The sequence below is a fragment of the Bufo gargarizans genome, chromosome 8 (assembly GCF_014858855.1).
Source record: "Bufo gargarizans isolate SCDJY-AF-19 chromosome 8, ASM1485885v1, whole genome shotgun sequence".
NCBI lineage: Eukaryota > Metazoa > Chordata > Amphibia > Anura > Bufonidae > Bufo > Bufo gargarizans.
In genome coordinates, this window is record NC_058087.1 from 10,250,798 (window position 1) to 10,269,994 (window position 19,197).

At 44.9% G+C, this 19,197-nt stretch overlaps 1 protein-coding gene across 1 annotated transcript in view; it reads left to right on the plus strand.

The window, feature by feature from the left end:
* Positions 1-751: 751 nt before the first annotated feature.
* The window catches only part of LOC122944638 (kynureninase-like), a 54,134-nt gene continuing 35,688 nt past the window's right edge, over positions 752-19,197 (plus strand). The window contains exons 1-3 of the mRNA XM_044303105.1: positions 752-855; positions 8,749-8,942; positions 14,295-14,415. Of these exons, the coding sequence (XP_044159040.1) occupies positions 8,774-8,942; positions 14,295-14,415 (290 nt within the window). The 5' untranslated portion in view covers positions 752-855; positions 8,749-8,773. The remainder of the gene's footprint in view (positions 856-8,748; positions 8,943-14,294; positions 14,416-19,197) is intronic.

Consider the following 19,197-nt stretch of genomic DNA (forward strand, 5'->3'; position numbering starts at 1 on the left):
AAATTCTTGCTATAGGGCCAATTGATTTCTATGTACACACCTAGATGGAAGCAGGGAAATGGACAAGCATAGGGATTTGAACAACTTGGACAAGTAGTAAGTTAAGATGGCTAGACAACTGGGTGTATCTTCAAAATGTCAGGTACTGTAGGGTGTGCATCCACATGCATATCCTATGGCTGTCCAGTGGTAAATGCAGGCTGGCCATCAGGACCTTTGATGGGTCATAATATGGCCATCAGGACCACTAATAGGTCTGAATCCTGACATCAGGACAAATGATGGGTCAGGATTCATCCATCAGGACCAGAGCCAGTTCAGAATCTGGCCATCAGGACCAATGACAGGTTGGGATCCAGACATTAGGGTCAGTGAAAGATCAGGATCTGAACATCAAAACCAGTGATACAATGTAGTTCAGGATTCAGCCATCAGGTCCATAAGAAATAGATCATAATAACAGAACCTAGTTTTTCCTTATTATACCGGGCCATAGTGTGATTGGCAGCTGATGACACATCAGGGATATTACCATGTGCTCCAACCCAGTTGATTCCCAGTTATTAGGAAGCCGTTTGTCACAGTACATCAGCCCATGGAGGTTTTCTTGTCACACAAAGATCTGTGTGTTAAACCTGTGCAGAAAAACCTGTTGACAAACTATCAGCTTTCCATGTGCTCTTCCTGTATTTGCATTTAGCGACCTTTGATATCACACAGGTATTTGCTGACAAAGCGATTGTGATTTAAAGAGCCAACAAAGGTTATGTCAGTGGAAAGGTGCAGAAAGAGATGACTGGTAATTCTGTGTTGTGATGTTAGTTACTCTCCAGATTTTCCTTAACGAAGAGTAAGGTAAGTGCAGACTCGTGTTCTCGTGTGCAGACTCGTGTTCTCGTGTGCAGACTCGTGTTCTCGTGTGCAGACTCGTGTTCTCGTGTGCAGACTCGTGTTCTCGTGTGCAGACTCGTGTTCTCGTGTGCAGACTCGTGTTCTCGTGTGCAGACTCGTGTTCTCGTGTGCAGACTCGTGTTCTCGTGTGCAGACTCGTGTTCTCGTGTGCAGACTCGTGTTCTCGTGTGCAGACTCGTGTTCTTGTGTGCAGACTCGTGCATTCACATCACCCCTTAGCTTTCCGTTCTTCTGATCCGTCAGAAGAAGAGAGAGGGAAAAAAAACTGGATCCTGTATAAAAAAAAAGTGTTGCATCAGTTATGCATAGGATCCGTTTTTTTACAGGATCAAGTAAAAAAAACGGATCCGGTTGCATCCGTTCTTATCCATTTGAGACATTTCCGTCAGAGATCCGTTTTTTATAGATGGAAACCAAAGTACTGCATGCAGTTTTTTCCTTTGTAAAAAACAGATCTCAGACGGAAATGGCTCAAACAGATGACAACTGATACAACAGGATCCGTTTTTTAATGGATCCTGTCCCCCCCCCCCCCCTCCTTCTCTTCTTCTGATGGATCAAAACAAATGGAAAGCTAAACGGTGATGTGAATTCACCCTAAGGCTACTTTCAAACTAGTGTTTTAGTTTTCCGGTATTGACCCACTCATTGTCAATGGGGACAAAACGTAACTGAACAGAATGGAATGCTCCAAAATGCATTCCGTTCTCATACCGGAGAGCAAACCTCTGCATGCTGCAGTTTGCTTTCCGTCCTGGGATGCGGAGCAAGACGGATCCGTCACGACCCACAATGCAAGTCAATAGGGATGGATCTGTTTTCTCTGCCACAATAGAAAACAGATCCGTCCGCTATTGACTTTCAATGGAATTCATGGCGGATCCGTCTTGGCCATGTTAAAGATAATACAACCGGATCCGTTCATCACGGATCCAGATGTTTGTATTAATAGTAATGGAAGCGTTTTTGCTGAACCCTGCCGGTTCCAGCAAAAACCTTGTGTGGTAGTAGCCTGAGTTGTTAGAGTGTTTATACAAACGTTACTGTTACTTAGTATGAGTGTATTCAACAGAGAAGTAATCTATTTACAATGACTATAACATCTACTACTGGATACTGTTATCAAAGTATGTGATTATATATCTTATGTATTAAGTATCTCGTGCAATATATTAGGACACAGAGCTCATGTCATATCTTGTGCAACATTGCAGCTTTTTTTTACTCAAATAGAAAACTGCTGTCTTAAAGGGGTGGTCTCACTTCAGTAAATAGCATTTATTACGTAGAGGGAGTTAATACAATGCACTTACTAATGCATTGTGATTGTCCATATGTAACACCGCAGAGTGGTGTTACCACTACTGCACCCTGCTACTATCTCTAATGGGCTAATATAATGTCATCTTATGTATGTCTTTCCAGGTCCTCCACAATGTGCATTCATAATTTTGTTATATAACTAGTGTTGAGCACGAATAGCAAATTTTTATCTCGAATATCGCAACTTTGAGAATTTGCTAATATTTTAAATATAGTGCTATATATTCGTTATCGCGAATATTGATAATTTTTTTCCATCTGAACACACGATTCCCCTCTGCTTCTTGCTTGTGGCTCACAAGTAACTTACACAGGGAGGAATCATGACTTTAGATGGGAAAAATGCAAAATATTCTAAAAAACAAATATATTTATATACTTGGCATACTCCTCCCCGACAAGCGTTTACGTCACCATGGGAACGCCTGGGGGTTAGAATATACCATCGGATCTGAGTTTTCACAAACTCAGTGAAGATTGTGAAAAATCAGATCCGATGGTATATTCTAACCGCCAGGCGTTCCCATGGTGACGGGGACACTTGCCTGGGGGTTAGAATATACCATTGGACCATTAGGGCGCCCCCTCAGGTGGGATCTGCTTGTCATGCCAGTAACGTTGGAAACCATCAGGACCATCAAGGTTAATTTTTTTCTCATCAGAGAATAAAACTTTCTTCCGCCTTTGAATGTCCCATGTTTGCTGCTCTCTTGCAAAGTCCAAACGAGCAGTTCTGTGGCGTTCAAGGAGACGAGGTCTTTAAATACGTTATTTGTTTTTAAAGCCCTTCAGTCTCAGATGCCGTCTGATGGTTATGGGGCTGCAGTCAGCACCAGTAAGGACCTTAATTTGGGTCGAGGATCGTCCAGTGTCTTGACGGACAGCCAATTGGATCCTCCGGCTCAGTGCTGATGACATTTTTTTGGGTCTTCCACTTAACGTTTTTTGTTCCATAACCCTCAGGATCATTTAAGAAATTCCAAATGACTGTCTTACTGCGTCCCACCTCAGCAGTGATGGCTCGCTGTGAGAGACCCTGCTTATGCAGTTCAACAACCCGACCACGTTCAAAAAGGGAGAGTTTTTTTGCCTTTGCCATCACAACGTGTGACTACCTGACAGAAAATGACAATGAATCCACATCTTTGCACAGATTTGGCCTTTTAAAGGCGTGTGGTCCTAAAATTTGGATCGGCTGAAAAACAGCCTGTTTCAGTTTAATTGTTATTTTCAATTAATTGAATGCTCAAAAAATGTTTTGTCTCACTCCAATTTCTTCTTGTTGCATGTTGAAGCTCCACTTGGAACCTTGTTAAGATCCAGCCATGCTAAATAGGATTTTTTGCCATTTTTCAAGTGGTCTTAAACTTTTGATCAGGACTGAATATACAAAATTGTTTTTTTTGTTTTTTTTTTGTTTATGTAGTATATGCTTGAGGGAGTAGCACCTTCAAGTGTGAATGTGCTCCTACTTTATCTTGGGAGTAGCATTCCTTTGCATTTTTGCCCTTCCTATCTCATAGAGCGCCTTGATTAGGTGGTACATATAGGTGTGCCTGCTCCTCCTCCCATTGGTTTCTTGATGCACATGGAGGTGACTAGGAGCAGCACACCATATGTGTGGGGTCTTCGCTCCTAAACATAGAAGCCCAATGGCTTAGGTAGGTTTAGCCTAGGGCCCCCCTGACCTGAGACCACCTGACCTGTGTTTTAATCAAAATATATTGGCTAAGTGTCTCAGATTTTATCCCATCAGAGTGAGGCCTTTGTCCATATATAGTGCTTGCATCTACTTTACTAAGTGAAGTATTACCTTATTTCTGGGATTTTCTTCAATAATATGGCCAGGGACATCCGCACATTTATATATCATACCTTGCAGGATGTTTTTATCTTAGTTTTTTCTGTGATTTTTTTTATTTTATTTATTTTTTAATACAAAATTGCATAATGAGAAGATTTATAATGAATGTGTCAGCAGAAAATGACCTATTGTTTAAAGCATGTTTTGTATTTTTAGATCATTTTGGTGATGTTCGGCTGCTTTCACATTAGTGTTTCTTGCGGATCCATCATGGATCTGCAAAAACGCTTCCGTTACCATAATACAACCCTCTGCATCCGCCATGAACGGATCCGATTGTATTATGTTTTCTACGTATCTGTCATGAACACCATTGAAAGTCGATGGGGGATGGATCTGTTTTCTATTTTGTCAGAGAAAACGGATCCGTCCCCATTGACTTTTATATTGTGTGACAGGACGGATTCGTCTTGCTCTGCACCACATCGCGGACAAATAAAACGCTGCTTGCAGCGTTATTCTGCCCACGGTGGGAGTGCAACCAAACGGAACGGAACGCATTTTGGTGCCCTCCGTTTCGTTCAGTTCACCTTTGTCCCTATTGACAATTAATGGGGACAAAACTGAAGTGTTTTCTTCCTCTATTGAGATCCTATGAAGGGTCTCAATAGCGGAGTTCAAAACGTTAATGTGAGAGAGGCCTTATTTTTATTGTCCATATTAACAAGGGCGTAGCTATAGAGGAAGCGGCTGCTTTGGGGACTGAAATATTTTATTTGTCAGGTCCCTCTCAACAGTATTCTACAATGACATTACATACATTTTATAAAGGGGCATGACATATTTTATATACAGACGTGGACAAAATTGTTGGTACCCTTTGGTCAATGAAAGAAAAAGTCACAATGGTCACAGAAATAACTTTAATCTGACAAAAGTAATAATAAATTAAAATTCTATAAATGTTAACCAATGAAAGTCAGACATTGTTTTTCAACCATGCTTCAACAGAATTATGTAAAAAAATAAACTCATGAAACAGGCATGGACAAAAATGATGGTACCCCTAACTTAATATTTTGTTGCGCAACCTTTTGAGGCAATCACTGCAATCAAACGCTTCCTGTAACTGTCAATGAGACATCTGCACCTCTCAGCAGGTATTTTGGCCCACTCCTCATGAGCAAACTGCTCCAGTTGTGTCCGGTTTGAAGGGTGCCTTTTCCAGACTGCATGTTTCAGCTCCTTCCAAAGATGCTCAATAGGATTGAGGTCAGGGCTCATAGAAGGCCACTTTAGAATAGTCCAATTTTTTCCTCTTAGCCATTCTTGGGTGTTTTTAGCGGTGTGTTTTGGGTCATTGTCCTGTTGCAAGACCCATGACCTGCGACTGAGACCAAGCTTTCTGACACTGGCTAGTACATTTCTCTCTAGAATTCCTTGATAGTCTTGAGATTTCATTGTACCCTGCACAGATTCAAGACACCCTGTGCCAGACGCAGCAAAGCAGCCCCAGAACATAACAGAGCCTCCTCCATGTTTCACAGTAGGGACAGTGTTCTTTTCTTGATATGCTTCATTTTTTCGTCTGTGAACATACAGCTGATGTGCCTTGGCAAAAACTTCGATTTTTGTCTCATCTGTCCACAGGACATTCTCCCAGAAGCTTTGTGGCTTGTCAACATGTAGTTTGGCATATTCCAGTCTTGCTTTTTTATGATTCGTTTTCAACAATGGTGTCCTCCTTGGTCGTCTCCCATGTAGTCCACTTTGGCTCAAACAACGACGGATGGTGCGATCTGACACTGATGTTCCTTGAGCATGAAGTTCACCTTGAATCTCTTTAGAAGTCTTTCTAGGCTCTTTTGTTACCATTTGGATTATCCGTCTCTTAGATTTGTCATCAATTTTCCTCCTGCGGCCACGTCCAGGGAGGTTGGCTACAGTCCCATGGATCTTAAACTTATGAATAATATGTGCAACTGTACTCACAGGAACATCTAGTTGCTTGGAGATGGTCTTATAGCCTTTACCTTTAACATGCTTGTCTATAATTTTCTTTCTGATCTCTTGAGACAGCTCTTTCCTTTGCTTCCTCTGGTCCATGTCGAGTGTGGTACACACCATATCACCAAACAACACAGTGATTACCTGGAGCCATATATATAGGCCCAATGGCTGATTACAAGGTTGTAGACACCTGTGATGCTAATTAGTGGACACACCTTGAATTAACATGTCCCTTTGGTCACATTATGTTCTGTGTTTTCTAGGGGTACCATCATTTTTGTCCATGCCTGTTTCATGAGTTTATTTTTTTACATAATTCTGTTGAAGCATGGTTGAAAAACAATGTCTGACTTTCATTGGTTAACATTTATAGAATTTTAATTTATTATTACTTTTGTCAGATTAAAGTTATTTCTGTGACCATTGTGACTTTTTCTTTCATTGACCAAAGGGTACCAACAATTTTGTCCACGTCTGTACGTGTAGGAAACGGACAGAGTGGCTGCCAGGACTCGTCTGAGAGGGCGATCCTGACTAGGATAGGAGTAGCGATTGAAAATAAGTTGCTGGGGGGGGGGAGGACCTGTTCAAAAAATTTGCTGTGGGGCTCAGTCATTTCTAATTACGCCACTGCATATCTATATTTAAACAAAATCTTTCAGTAAATCAATTTTCTTAATGCTTTCTAAATAGCATGTGATTTGCTATCTGGCTTTAATTAAAGATAACATTTTTGGCGACACATTTCCTAATGTCTGCTACACCTCCCATTACCTTGACCCAGGCCCGGACTGATCCATAGGGATACAGGGTAATCCCTGGTGGGCCCCTGAGCAAGGTGGGCCCCTAGTCTCCCACCCCCTGCACAAGTGGCACATAACACATTAGACTTAGGGCTCTTTCACACTTGCGTTGTCCGGATCCGTCGGGTACTCCATTTGCCGGAATTACACGCCGGATCCGGAAAAAAAGCAAGTGAACTGAAAGCATTTGAAGACGGATCCGTCTTCAAAATGCGTTCAGTGTTACTATGGCAGCCAGGACGCTATTAAAGTCCTGTTCGCCATAGTAGTAGTGGGGAGCGGGGGAGCAGTATACTTACAGTCCGCGCGGCTCCCGGGGCGCTCCAGAATGACGTCAGAGCGCCCCATGCGCATGGATGACGTGCCATGCGATCACGTCATCCATGCGCCTGGGGCACCCTGACATCACTCTGGAGCGCCCCGGGAGCCGCACGGACGGTAAGTATACTGCTCCTCCGCTCCCCATTACACTTTACCATGGCTGCCAGGACTTTAGCGTCCCGGCAGCCATGGTAACCATTCAGAAAAAGCTAAACGTCGGATCTGGCAATGCGCCGAAACGACGTTTAGCTTAAGGCCGGATCCGGATCAATGCCTTTCAATGGGCATTAATTCTGGATCCGGCCTTGCGGCAAGTGTTCCGGATTTTTGGCCGGAGCAAAAAGCGCAGCATCCGTTCAGGATGTCTTCAGTTCAGGACCGGAACACATCCTGATGCATCCTGAACGGATTTCTCTCCATTCAGAATGCATTAGGATAATCCTGATCAGGATTCTTCCGGCATAGAGCCCCGACGACGGAACTCAATGCCGGAACAAAAGAACGCAAGTGTGAAAGAGCCCTTACTGTACTTTTTTAGCATATACAAAACATGTTAGATTATTTATTATATTTGAATGTATCCTTACGGTGGGCCCCCGTAATAAATTTTACTGGTGGGCCCTAGGTACCCCAGTCCGACACTGCCTTGACCTGAAAGGTATCAGTATAAAACATAAGGGAAGTATAGTCTGTGTCTGGCACATAATGTAGATGGACATCTGCAATAGAGACAACCACGAGTAGCTGCTACAGTGTTACATCCATACTGTAACAGGGAGCACAACAGCTTTACACATAAACATCTGGTAGTTATAAAGTTACTAGCTAGTTATGTTCTTAATTTGCATTAAATAATTAAAAGCTCATTGTTTTCTATGATTAAAGGGATTGCTTTAGGAGACAACCCCATTTAGAATGGAAGCCAGCTCGCAGGGTAAGGCCCCCTGCACACGAACGTATGCACCCCGTGGTCGTGCTGCGGGCCGCAATGCACAAGCACAGTCCGTGGGGCAGCCGCAGCGGACCGCTGACCCATGCACTTTAATGGGTCCGCGATCTGACCATTCCGCAAAAAGATGGGACATGTTCTATCTTTTTGCGAAACGGAAGTACGGGACGAAACCCCACGGAAGCACTCCGTAGTGCTTCCGCAGGGTTCCGTTCTGTGCTTCCGTTCCGCACCATTCCGCATCTCCGGATTTGCGGACCCATTCAAGTGAATGGGTCCTTATCCGTGATGCAGAATGCCCACCACGGAATGGCACGCGTATATTGCGGATCCGCAAATGCGGTCCACAATATGGCAACGGAAAGCTCGCGTTCGTGTGCAGGGGGCCTAAGGCGTTTCAGATATTTCCCCTGCAGTAGATTAACTAAGGCCAACAGAATTGTCCCGCTGGTATATAAAGATGGGTCCCAAGGGAAGAGCCTTCCCCGGTTTTGTGACCTAATAGACCATATGGATTGGAGACCCCTTTAAGTAAGAGTCATTTCTATGTACCGTATCTCACTTTGAGATAGTATACTTGCTATATTTGATTTATTGAGTGCAACGTTGGTGTTTCTGTCTTTCAGGTCAGATTTGCAGAGCTCCATCATCATGAATACATCGAATGATATGTCACCTGTAACAAGGTTAGAAAGCATAGCGTCTCAGCTGGGATGCAGCGTGCTGGATGAGGACCTCGCTCTCTACTTAGACAATGAAGATGAATTGAAGCACCTCAGACAATGCTTTCATATTCCAAAGATTAAGGATTTGCCAACAAGTAAGACACATTGTTATGTTGCTGGAGCCTTTGGCTTCGCTTCTGCATATTTTTATTAACAAGGTGAAATGTAATATAAAAGAAGAGCCTCTAGACAAAAAAAATATTTCAGCTAAACAAAATGTAGCTGAGCCACCAGCAAGAATGGTAAATGTCCCTGGCCCTCCAAGATGGGATTGGGAAACTTGCCCTCTAATAAAGTAAGGACAGGCCAAGACTACCTTCAGTATTGATCTATTGCATCTGAAGTGGAAAGAGTTTACAAATAGTCTTGATTAAAGATCTGCTACAGTTAATTGTATGAATGCAGCTACCATTCTGTATCCATGGTTACAGACTACAAACAAACCCTTTGTAGTCTGATCATTTTGCCACTTCTCAGGTTAAAGAGGTTATGGAGGGATTTATATTGATGACCTCTCTTTCAGCATCAGTGGTGTAGCCCTGATTATTAGGCAGTGCTAGAATGGATAGAATTTTACTGCCAATTTGTATGTTACATGTTACTGATACTTTTGGCCCCTTAGTGGTTAATTTCTAATAAAACTGCTTCATCTGCTGGTTGTGTAGCGATTTTATATGGATGACCTATCTTCGGGATAGGTCATCGATTTCTGATCAGCGGGGACCGGGATCAGCTGTTTGATGAGGAGTCTTTACACTACGTGTTGTTTCCTGTGAAGCGGCAGAGTAGTGTAATTACAAGAACTCGCTCCATTCGAGTGAATGGAGAGAGTACTCGTCATTACACTGCACTTCCGAGATGAACAGGAAGCAGCGCTCGAATGGAGGGCCACCTCTTCTACAGACAGCTCATCGGGGGCGGGGGTCCCGGGTCCTGAGGATGGGTCATCCATATAAATCGCTACACAACACTAAACCTTGCCCTGGATGAAGCAGTTTTATTAAAAATTAACCATTAAGCGGCCATTAACCCAGTTATACCTCTACAACAAAAGTATCAGTAACATGTAACATACAAATTAGCAGTAAATTGTGTATGCATTCTAGCACTGCCTAATAATCAGGGTTACACCGCTGATGCTGAAAGTCATGCTTCCTTCACTTCAGGGGGAATCATTATGATTATTATACATAAAAATGTGTCAGGTCCCTTTTAGTCTATGGTTAAAAATGCCACCTGCCAATATAATACAGAGCAGACAGTCAATGTGCTTCTTATACCGTTGTAGTACCCGCCTGCCATATGTGCATGAAAAGCTCCCAGTGCCTACATGAACCGCAACCCTCTGACTTGATAAAGACCAAAAGAGTCCCCTTTGCACTAAGAGGGGCCATTGGTACTGGAAATACAGAGAAGTTATAGAAAACACATTTACTATTCTACAGGAAAGAGTCAACCAGCAGCTGTTGACAGATCTGGTAGTCCTATGGCTTGTCTTTGTACATAAGACTTAAAGGGGTTCTGCACTTTGTTTTAACTGATGATCGATCCTCTGGATAGATCATCAGCATCTGATCGGCGGGTGTCCGACCCCCGGGACCCCTGCCGATCAGCTGTTTGAGAAGGCAGCGGCGCTATAGCAGCGCCGCGGCCTTCTCGCCATTTACCGCTGGCCCGGTGACGTCATGACTTGTATCATCTAGCGTGGGTGGGGCTAAGCTCTGTTCACTTTAAGTGATAACCATGGCAAGAGGTCACCCTCTATGTCTAGAGGAAAGAAGAGGTCACCATCAACATAGACGAAGATTCTTTACTGTAAGAGCGGTGAGACTATGGAGCTCTCTGAGCAGGTTGTGATGGTTGATTCATTGTACACGTTCAATAAGAGCCTGCATGTCTTTTTAGAATGTAAAAATATTGTAGGTTATGGGTGATAGATTTCTGGAGATGGGGAGTTTATTCCGATTGTCAGATTTGGAGTTAAGAAGGAATTTTTCTCTCTGGAGCAATTGACATCCTTCTAATAGGGTTTTTGCCTTGCTTTGGATCAACACAGTAGGATTATAGGTTGAAACTGATGGACTTGTATCTTTTTTCAACCTTACAGTATCAACTATGTAATAAGGATATAGAGAAAGGGCAGAGGGGTAGCAGAGCAGGGAGAGGCTGGTGCTGCTACTAGGGGGTCATATCATGGGGGAGTAATAAAGCCCACCATAATGACCCCCAGCAGAAATAATTCTCCTTATAATGTGACAGTGCAGAAAATACCCCCTTGTAATGCCTCCAGTTGAGCTAATGTCCCCATAGTGCCCCCACAATGTTCCAGTATAAAATACCCTTATATAGTGTCCCCAGTAAATGCCCCGATAGTGCTCCCCTCCCCCTTCCTTCTAGTGTCCCCATAATTTGCAAGTATAAAATACCCCTTCTTAGTGCCCCCCGTAGATGACCCCATAGTACTCCTCTCCCCCCTTCCCCATAGTACCCACCATAATGAGTCCCAGTATAAAATTGTACTGTACAGAGCGCCCATATAAAATACCCCTTCTTTGTGGCCTCAGTCGATACCCCTATAGTGCCCTTAATCATGTGCCAGTATTAAGCCCCCCGTGGCAGCATTAATAAGAGTCCCCCCCGTGGCAGCATTAATAACAGTCCCCCCCGTGGCAGCATTAATAACAGTCCCCCCCGTGGCAGCATTAATAAGAGTCCCCCCCGTGGCAGCATTAATAAGAGTCCCCCCCGTGGCAGCATTAATAAGAGTCCCCCCCGTGGCAGCATTAATAAGAGTCCCCCCCGTGGCAGCATTAATAAGAGTCCCCCCCCCGTGGCAGCATTAATAAGAGTCCCCCCCCGTGGCAGCATTAATAAGAGTCCCCCCCCCCGTGGCAGCATTAATAAGAGTCCCCCCCCGTGGCAGCATTAATAAGAGTCCCCCCCCGTGGCAGCATTAATAAGAGTCCCCCCCCCGTGGCAGCATTAATAAGAGTCCCCCCCCCGTGGCAGCATTAATAAGAGTCCCCCCCCGTGGCAGCATTAATAAGAGTCCCCCCCCGTGGCAGCATTAATAAGAGTCCCCCCCCCGTGGCAGCATTAATAAGAGTCCCCCCCCCGTGGCAGCATTAATAAGAGTCCCCCCCCCGTGGCAGCATTAATAAGAGTCCCCCCCCCCGTGGCAGCATTAATAAGAGTCCCCCCCCCCGTGGCAGCATTAATAAGAGTCCCCCCCCCGTGGCAGCATTAATAAGAGTCCCCCCCCCGTGGCAGCATTAATAAGAGTCCCCCCCCCCGTGGCAGCATTAATAAGAGTCCCCCCCCCCGTGGCAGCATTAATAAGAGTCCCCCCCCCCGTGGCAGCATTAATAAGAGTCCCCCCCCCCGTGGCAGCATTAATAAGAGTCCCCCCCCCCCCGTGGCAGCATTAATAAGAGTCCCCCCCCCCGTGGCAGCATTAATAAGAGTCCCCCCCCCCCGTGGCAGCATTAATAAGAGTCCCCCCCCTGTGCCAGTATTAATAAGAGTCCCCCCCCCTGTGCCAGTATTAATAAGAGTCCCCCCCCCTGTGCCAGTATTAATAAGAGTCCCCCCCCCTGTGCCAGTATTAATAAGAGTCCCCCCCCCTGTGCCAGTATTAATAAGAGTCCCCCCCCCTGTGCCAGTATTAATAAGAGTCCCCCCCCCTGTGCCAGTATTAATAAGAGTCCCCCCCCCTGTGCCAGTATTAATAAGAGTCCCCCCCCCTGCATTGTATATATATAAAAATAAAAAAAAACACACATACTTACCTCCATGTCAGCGATGCGATGCAGGCCTCTTCCGGCCTGTATACCGCGCTGTATGGCTCAGGCGGCGCGATGACGTAATCGCGCCACCTGCGCCGGCCTCGGATAGGCTGCCAGCCTAGTGTGCCTGCAGCCTATCAGAGGAAGGGAAGGGGACACGCCTCTCCCTTCCCTGCCACAGGACAGGCATCTGTATCGCTGTCCTGAGGACGGCGATACAGATGACTGGAGATGAGCGCTTCCACAATGGAAGTGCTCATCTCCCTGTGCTCCGCCCCCGCCGCCAGCACCGCACTGCACACCCCAAAGGCCGGCGGGCCCCCTCCCCGGCCGGGCCCTCAGACCACGTCCGATGTGCCCGACCGCTCAGTCCGCCCCTGGGTAAAGGAAAACAATGACTATGCCCTTTGTTAGCACTTTTGAATGTCAATGAAATTGTATAGAAGTTCTAAAGAAATTCCTTTGTGTGAAGGTTTCCAGCTGTGGACCCACTTCCCGTTCTGAGATGGATATACTTTGTGTTCACTACTAGAGATGAGCGAATTGATTCATGCAAACTAATTCAATCTTCAAAAAGACTTTGTGATCAGGGATCGAGCACTGCTAGAGAGGCTCCAGACTCCCCTTGATTGACAGGGCCGGACATCTCACCTGGCCCTGTCATTCTTGCACCTGTGCTGTTTCTCTATATAGCAGCTCAAGCACAGAGGCTCTGCTGCTGCCACCAGGTACCTAAAACTGGAGCAGCGCATGCACAGTCGACATCTGTACTGCTCCGGTAGCAACAGCAGAGCTTCTGTGCTTGCGCTGCTCTTCAGGGCAACAGTAAAGGAGTGGGATTGACAGGGTCAGGCAAGATATCTGGCCTTGTCGATTAGAGATGAGTGAATTTCTTCAAAATTCTATGAGGCTGTTCTGCCGAATTTTACAAAACAATTTGCTTCGCAATGAATTACTTCATCACAAAGCGCATCTTTTTGGAAGTAGCGTGTGCAATGACAGAAGAAAAATGAAATCATACTTACCGCCTCCATTTGCTCACGGCGGGTCTCGCGTGGCCCAATACAACGTTGTCACGCCGGCCAGTGTAGTGACGTCATACATCACCACGCACGGGATTTCAGCTGAGATCTTCAAGCAAGATGGCAGCAGCCATTTTACACTATTTCAGGAAATTCGAGGAAATTCGTCTTCGCTCAACTTTAATGTCAATCAAGGGGGAGCCTCCTGAGCAGTGGGGCAAACCCCTCGCCGCTCAAGAAGTATTTTTAATGAACGTATCAATTTTGTAAAAGTTGATTCGCTCATCTCTATGCATTATCTTAACTACCCAATATCGTTTGAGCTTTTTGAGAGCAACTGACCTTGTGCGAGGGCTCTCTGCTGTCTGTCGGCCTCGAATGGAAAAATCGAATTTGTCGTGGGTTATTAAGATGAGTCTGTGATTTATAATACAGTAACTAAGCTACACAGTAATTAAAATAATAATGCAACCTTGATAAACTCTGCAGCTAGCCTTCTTGTTGATGGTTTCCATGTTGCAACAATAGTAAAAATTAGTAAATTTTTCTTCTGGACTGATGTATGTCCTAAATAATATGGAGTGGTATGAAAGACTCTCCGTTATTACTGCTCGTTTATGGTTCTCTACATTTATTCCAGCAGATAAATCTCTTGTTAATGAAGAAGAGGAGTGTATATATTTTTGTGGGAATTCTCTTGGGCTTTTACCAAAAAAGGTTAAACCCTATCTTGATGAAGAGCTGGACAAGTGGGCAAAGATGTACGTATTGATTTTGTATAACATTTTTGAGTAATACTTCATTTGTATTGATTACTGTAAAACAATTTTTTTCATTATATTCACTATTTTTACACTTTTGAAAGAGGATAACATTACCAGAATATTTTAAGGGTATGTTATGCATATTATTATATCCTACATATCCTACTCAAGCTGCTGTGAAATTTCAACTCCCAGCATGCTCTGTTCACTCCTATGGGAATTCCATGAACAGCCAAACACGTGCACATGGTGGGAGTAGTTTCACAATAGCTGGGGCTATCGTAGGTTACTGACCTCTGCTCTCTTTACTCAATGTTAGGTCTCATGCCTGTGCTCCATATTATGGATCCATATTCAGGCCCAGTTTTTGATAGCACATCATTTTAGACAGGTTTTTAACAGAATTTCAACTTGTGGTATCTGCATAACATCACATTGATTCAAGATAATACTAATATTTAAAACTTTCACCAGATAGATAGATTGATAGACAGATGATAGACAGACGACAGATGGATAGATACAGGGGCGGACACGGGCAGCAAAGGGCCCCTGTGCAAAGGATGTATCTTCCCCCCCCCCCCCCCAAACCACACATACAAATATAAACATATATGTGCAAATAAAAAAACATCTTGTGAATATGTCTACAATATGTATATATATTCTTTTCATACTAGGTCACGCCTCTAACTCTGCCCAAAGCATCACTGTACACACCCAGTACCCTTAATGCCCCCACATAGTAATTATTCCCCCTTTGTGCCAGTACATAGTAGTTATCTTCAGATATGTGCCCCCTTCACAGGAAGTAAAAAATAAATACTCACCTAGTTCCTCCTGATCACAGTTCAGCCGCTGGCGCTCCGCAGCAGTAGCAGGATGTAGTGTCACACGTAGGAGGAGGAGCACAGCAGATTCCCGGCCGCTCCTCCTCCTCATACACAGACCGGCAGTATGATGGCTGACACTACATCCTGCTACTGCTGTGGAGCCAGGGCCATGTTTAGATTTGATGCTGCCCTCGGCACTTTAGTGGCAGCTTTCTCCCCCAATGAAGTCAATAGCTGATGGTAAAATGCTCCCTAGGCCTTCAGCTATCCCTCAGGACTCCCTCATACACTTGGACAATTAAAGGACTGACCTGTTACATGTGCGCTCGGCAGCTGACGGCGTCTGTGTTGGTCCCATGTTCTTATGTGCCCGCATTGCTGAGAAAAATGATGTTTTATTATATACAAACAGGGACGTTACCATTACACCTATAGGCTCCGCTCTCTCCGTAACTGCCGCACCCTGTGCACTTTAACCTGGCACAGTGGGATGACATTTTCACTGCCAGGCCCTGTTAAAGTAGAGACTGCAGAGCCTCTAGGTGTAATGGTAACGCCCCTGTTGCTCCTAGAGGATCATTTGCATATATTCAAATATTCATTTTTTCCCTCAATAATGCAGTCATACGGTATATGAACATGGGCTCAACACAGACCGGCATTGATGGGTGGCTTTAGCGCTGCCCTAGCCATTTTACAGGCTAAGGCAGCGCTAAAATATATCTTAGTGCCAGTGAAATCACCAGGCTCACTGCCAGGCGGAAGCCACCCCCAAATAGTATCCCCAATGGTAATAAGGCACCTTACAGTGCCCTCAGTACTAATAAGACCTCACTATAGGGCACTTCTATAGAGCCCTCAGTAGTAGTAATGCCCTCCACCACTGCCCACAGTATTTATAATGTTCCCTGCAGTGCCCCCTGTAATTATACCTCCTGCCGTACCCCCCAGAGTTATAATCATCTCTGTAGTGCTTCCATAAATTATGCCAGTCCTCTCCCTCCAGTCTTCTATACCTTGCAGTCCCATGTAAATAACATATCTTCCTTACAGTCTTCTATACATGCAGTCCCATGTAAATAACTTCACTCCTCTCCCTTCAGTCTTTTATACCATGCTTTAGTACCATCTAAATAACACCAGTCCTCTCCTTCCAGTCCCATGTGTACAACTTCTCTTCCCTACAGTTCTCTATAACATACAGTCCCATGTAAATAACTTAAATCCCCTCCTTCACCCCCTCTAACACATTGTCCCATATAAATAACATCACTCCTTACCCTCCAGTTTTCTAAAATATCCAGTCCCATGTAAATAACACCAGTCATCTCCCTACAATCTTATATAACATACAGTCCCATGTAAAAAACATATCTATCTTATAGTCTTCTATAACATACAGTCCTATGTAACTGACACCCCTCCCCTCCCTTAAGCCATTCTAACACGCAGTCCCAGTTAAATAACATATTTCCCTCCCACTAAGCAGGGAGGAAGTATAATGGGGAGAACCACATCTCCCAGCATTTCTCTGACACTTACATTCATTCCATGGCAGGCATTACAGGTCTCCACTGCTGAGCGCTGCCTCTTTCTGCACTGGTCACATGATGGTGACCTCATCACAGGTCCTTCCTCCACTTCCACTGCTGAAAATATCACATGACTATGATGTCATCGAAGGTCCTTCAGCTATGGAGTGTAGACACCAACAGGCAGCAGATTCGCAGTGCTAATCGGGCCCCCTCCATCCCCCCCAAAACTCCGCCCCCTCCCAACCTCCACCCCAAGGTGCCAAGGTTACCCTGTTGGCAGACGTAGGGAATGAAAAATATGATAAGATAAAAAAATAAACGCCTCTGCTGGCACTGGGATGGGCCCCCTCTCTTGCTGGGCCCCTGTGCAACTGAACCAGCAGCACAGGCGGTATGTCCACCCCTGGATAGATAGATATAGACATAAAGTATATTTAAAGTTAATCTTGCAATCATGTTTTTATTTATTTATATAATTTTATTATAATTTTCAAATATAACAACAGGTAACAGGGATGCCAAGGTTTCGGCTCGCAGGCCATAGTGAAATAGTACAGAGACAGAGACATCTCGGCGCAATAGTAGATACAGCCATCTGCACATTTAAGTTCATTACAAAGATCAATGCTATAGTTGTATGGGAGCGTAGGCTCAGTGGGATACACAAGTGCTATAACTAACACGGGGAGTTCTCCTCGGAACTTCACGAGCTATACAGGGCTATATAAGAGAGGCGAGAGGGTACCGTTCACGCAATGGCTCTGTCGCTCAGTGGCGTAGCTAAGGGGTACATTTTCATACTTTATGTTACATTTGGATGACACTACAGTATGTCACTCTTATGTGTTAGGGGATCTAAATTTAAGCCACGAGGCCCATTTCTGGAGAAAAGATAAATGGGTGCGGGTTTCCCAGGATGACAATTCCTCAAACCTGTGGATCTGATCGATTTTTTGGATCCACTGTTCAATAGGAGGAGCCACTGGTTGTAGCCAGTATTTCGGGAGCTGTAGACGGGCAGCTAGTAGCATCTGCAAGAACACCAGTGGGGTTTTTTCATCACTCTTGTTACAGGGAAAGGATAAGAGAGCGATTTGGGGAGAGGGGGGAATTTCAGTGCCACAGACCTTATTTGCCATTGAAAAGACCTCGCCCCACCATTTTAGTATCATAGGGCAGCCCCACCATATATGTAAGAAAGTTCCCTTCTCCTCAAGACACCGCCAGCATGTGTCAGAAGCAGACCCGGCATACCTTGAAGTTTTATCAGGTGTGTTATACCATCTGGTAAGGATTTTGTAGCCATTTTCCTGGATTCTGACACAGCGGGAGGCCCTGTGGGGGGACTTCAGCAGTTTGGGTATGGATTCATAAGGAATCATAATGTCTAAATCTCGTTCCCATTGTGTCACAAAGGACGGCTTTGCGAGAATGGGTGGCAGCCGCAATCTACTATAAACCTGTGAAACGAGTTTTTTGGGTGGTGAGCATAGGGAAATCTGGGATTCCAGCCATACCTGTGGTCTAAGTAAATCCCCAAAGCTGATGTGTTGTTTCAGGTAAGCTCTAATATATGAGACTGCAAAGGAGTCTCGCGGGTGGGGATTCAGAAGAGCATTGGTACTCCCTAAATCCATCCACTCCCCATTTGGATGGGCAAGAGATGACACACGGGTGGTGGAAGAGATAAGCTCTGGTGATGTTGCACTTCTCAGGGCGAAGGGGGCAGTATGTAGGATATCAGATATAGTTAATGTGGGAGAGGGAAATGGGACATGACAGTGTGTGGAGGAGATCCACTTCCATACTTCAATCGTGGCCTTGAGAATCGGATACTGAGACATAAGACTCGGGAAAATTGTTTTATGACCTAGCAGGAGTGCCCTAGCTGACCCATTCAAGATATCTAGTTCTACCTGTACTGTTATTGAGGGAGGGGTAGGGCGTAACCATGCGATTGCCCGTGAGAGGAGAATGGCCTTCCCATACAGTTCGGGGTTTGGTAAGCTTATTCCTCCTGCATGTCTAGGCTTTGTAAGGAGAGCAGATGATAATCTCGCTTTCCTTCCGTTCCAAATGAAGGACCGGAATTTTTGCATGATAGCGTCATAGTAGTGCTTGGGGACAGGGATGGGTAGGACCTGTTGGAGATAGGTAAGTCGAGGAAGTATTAAAGAGGACAGGAGGTTTTTGCGGCCAAACCAGGATAGTGTCGGGTTGGATCGGGCCAGGTTGTCTATTGAGTCAAGAAGTGATCTTTTTAAGGGAGTGTAATTGAGAGAAAAGAGTTCAGCTATCTCAGAACTAATCTTTACCCCTAAATAGGTTATAGTGGGTGAGGACCAATTAAATGGGGAGTCCACCATCAGTTGGTGTCTGGTTGCCCTTGAGATGCCTGAACAGAGGACCAG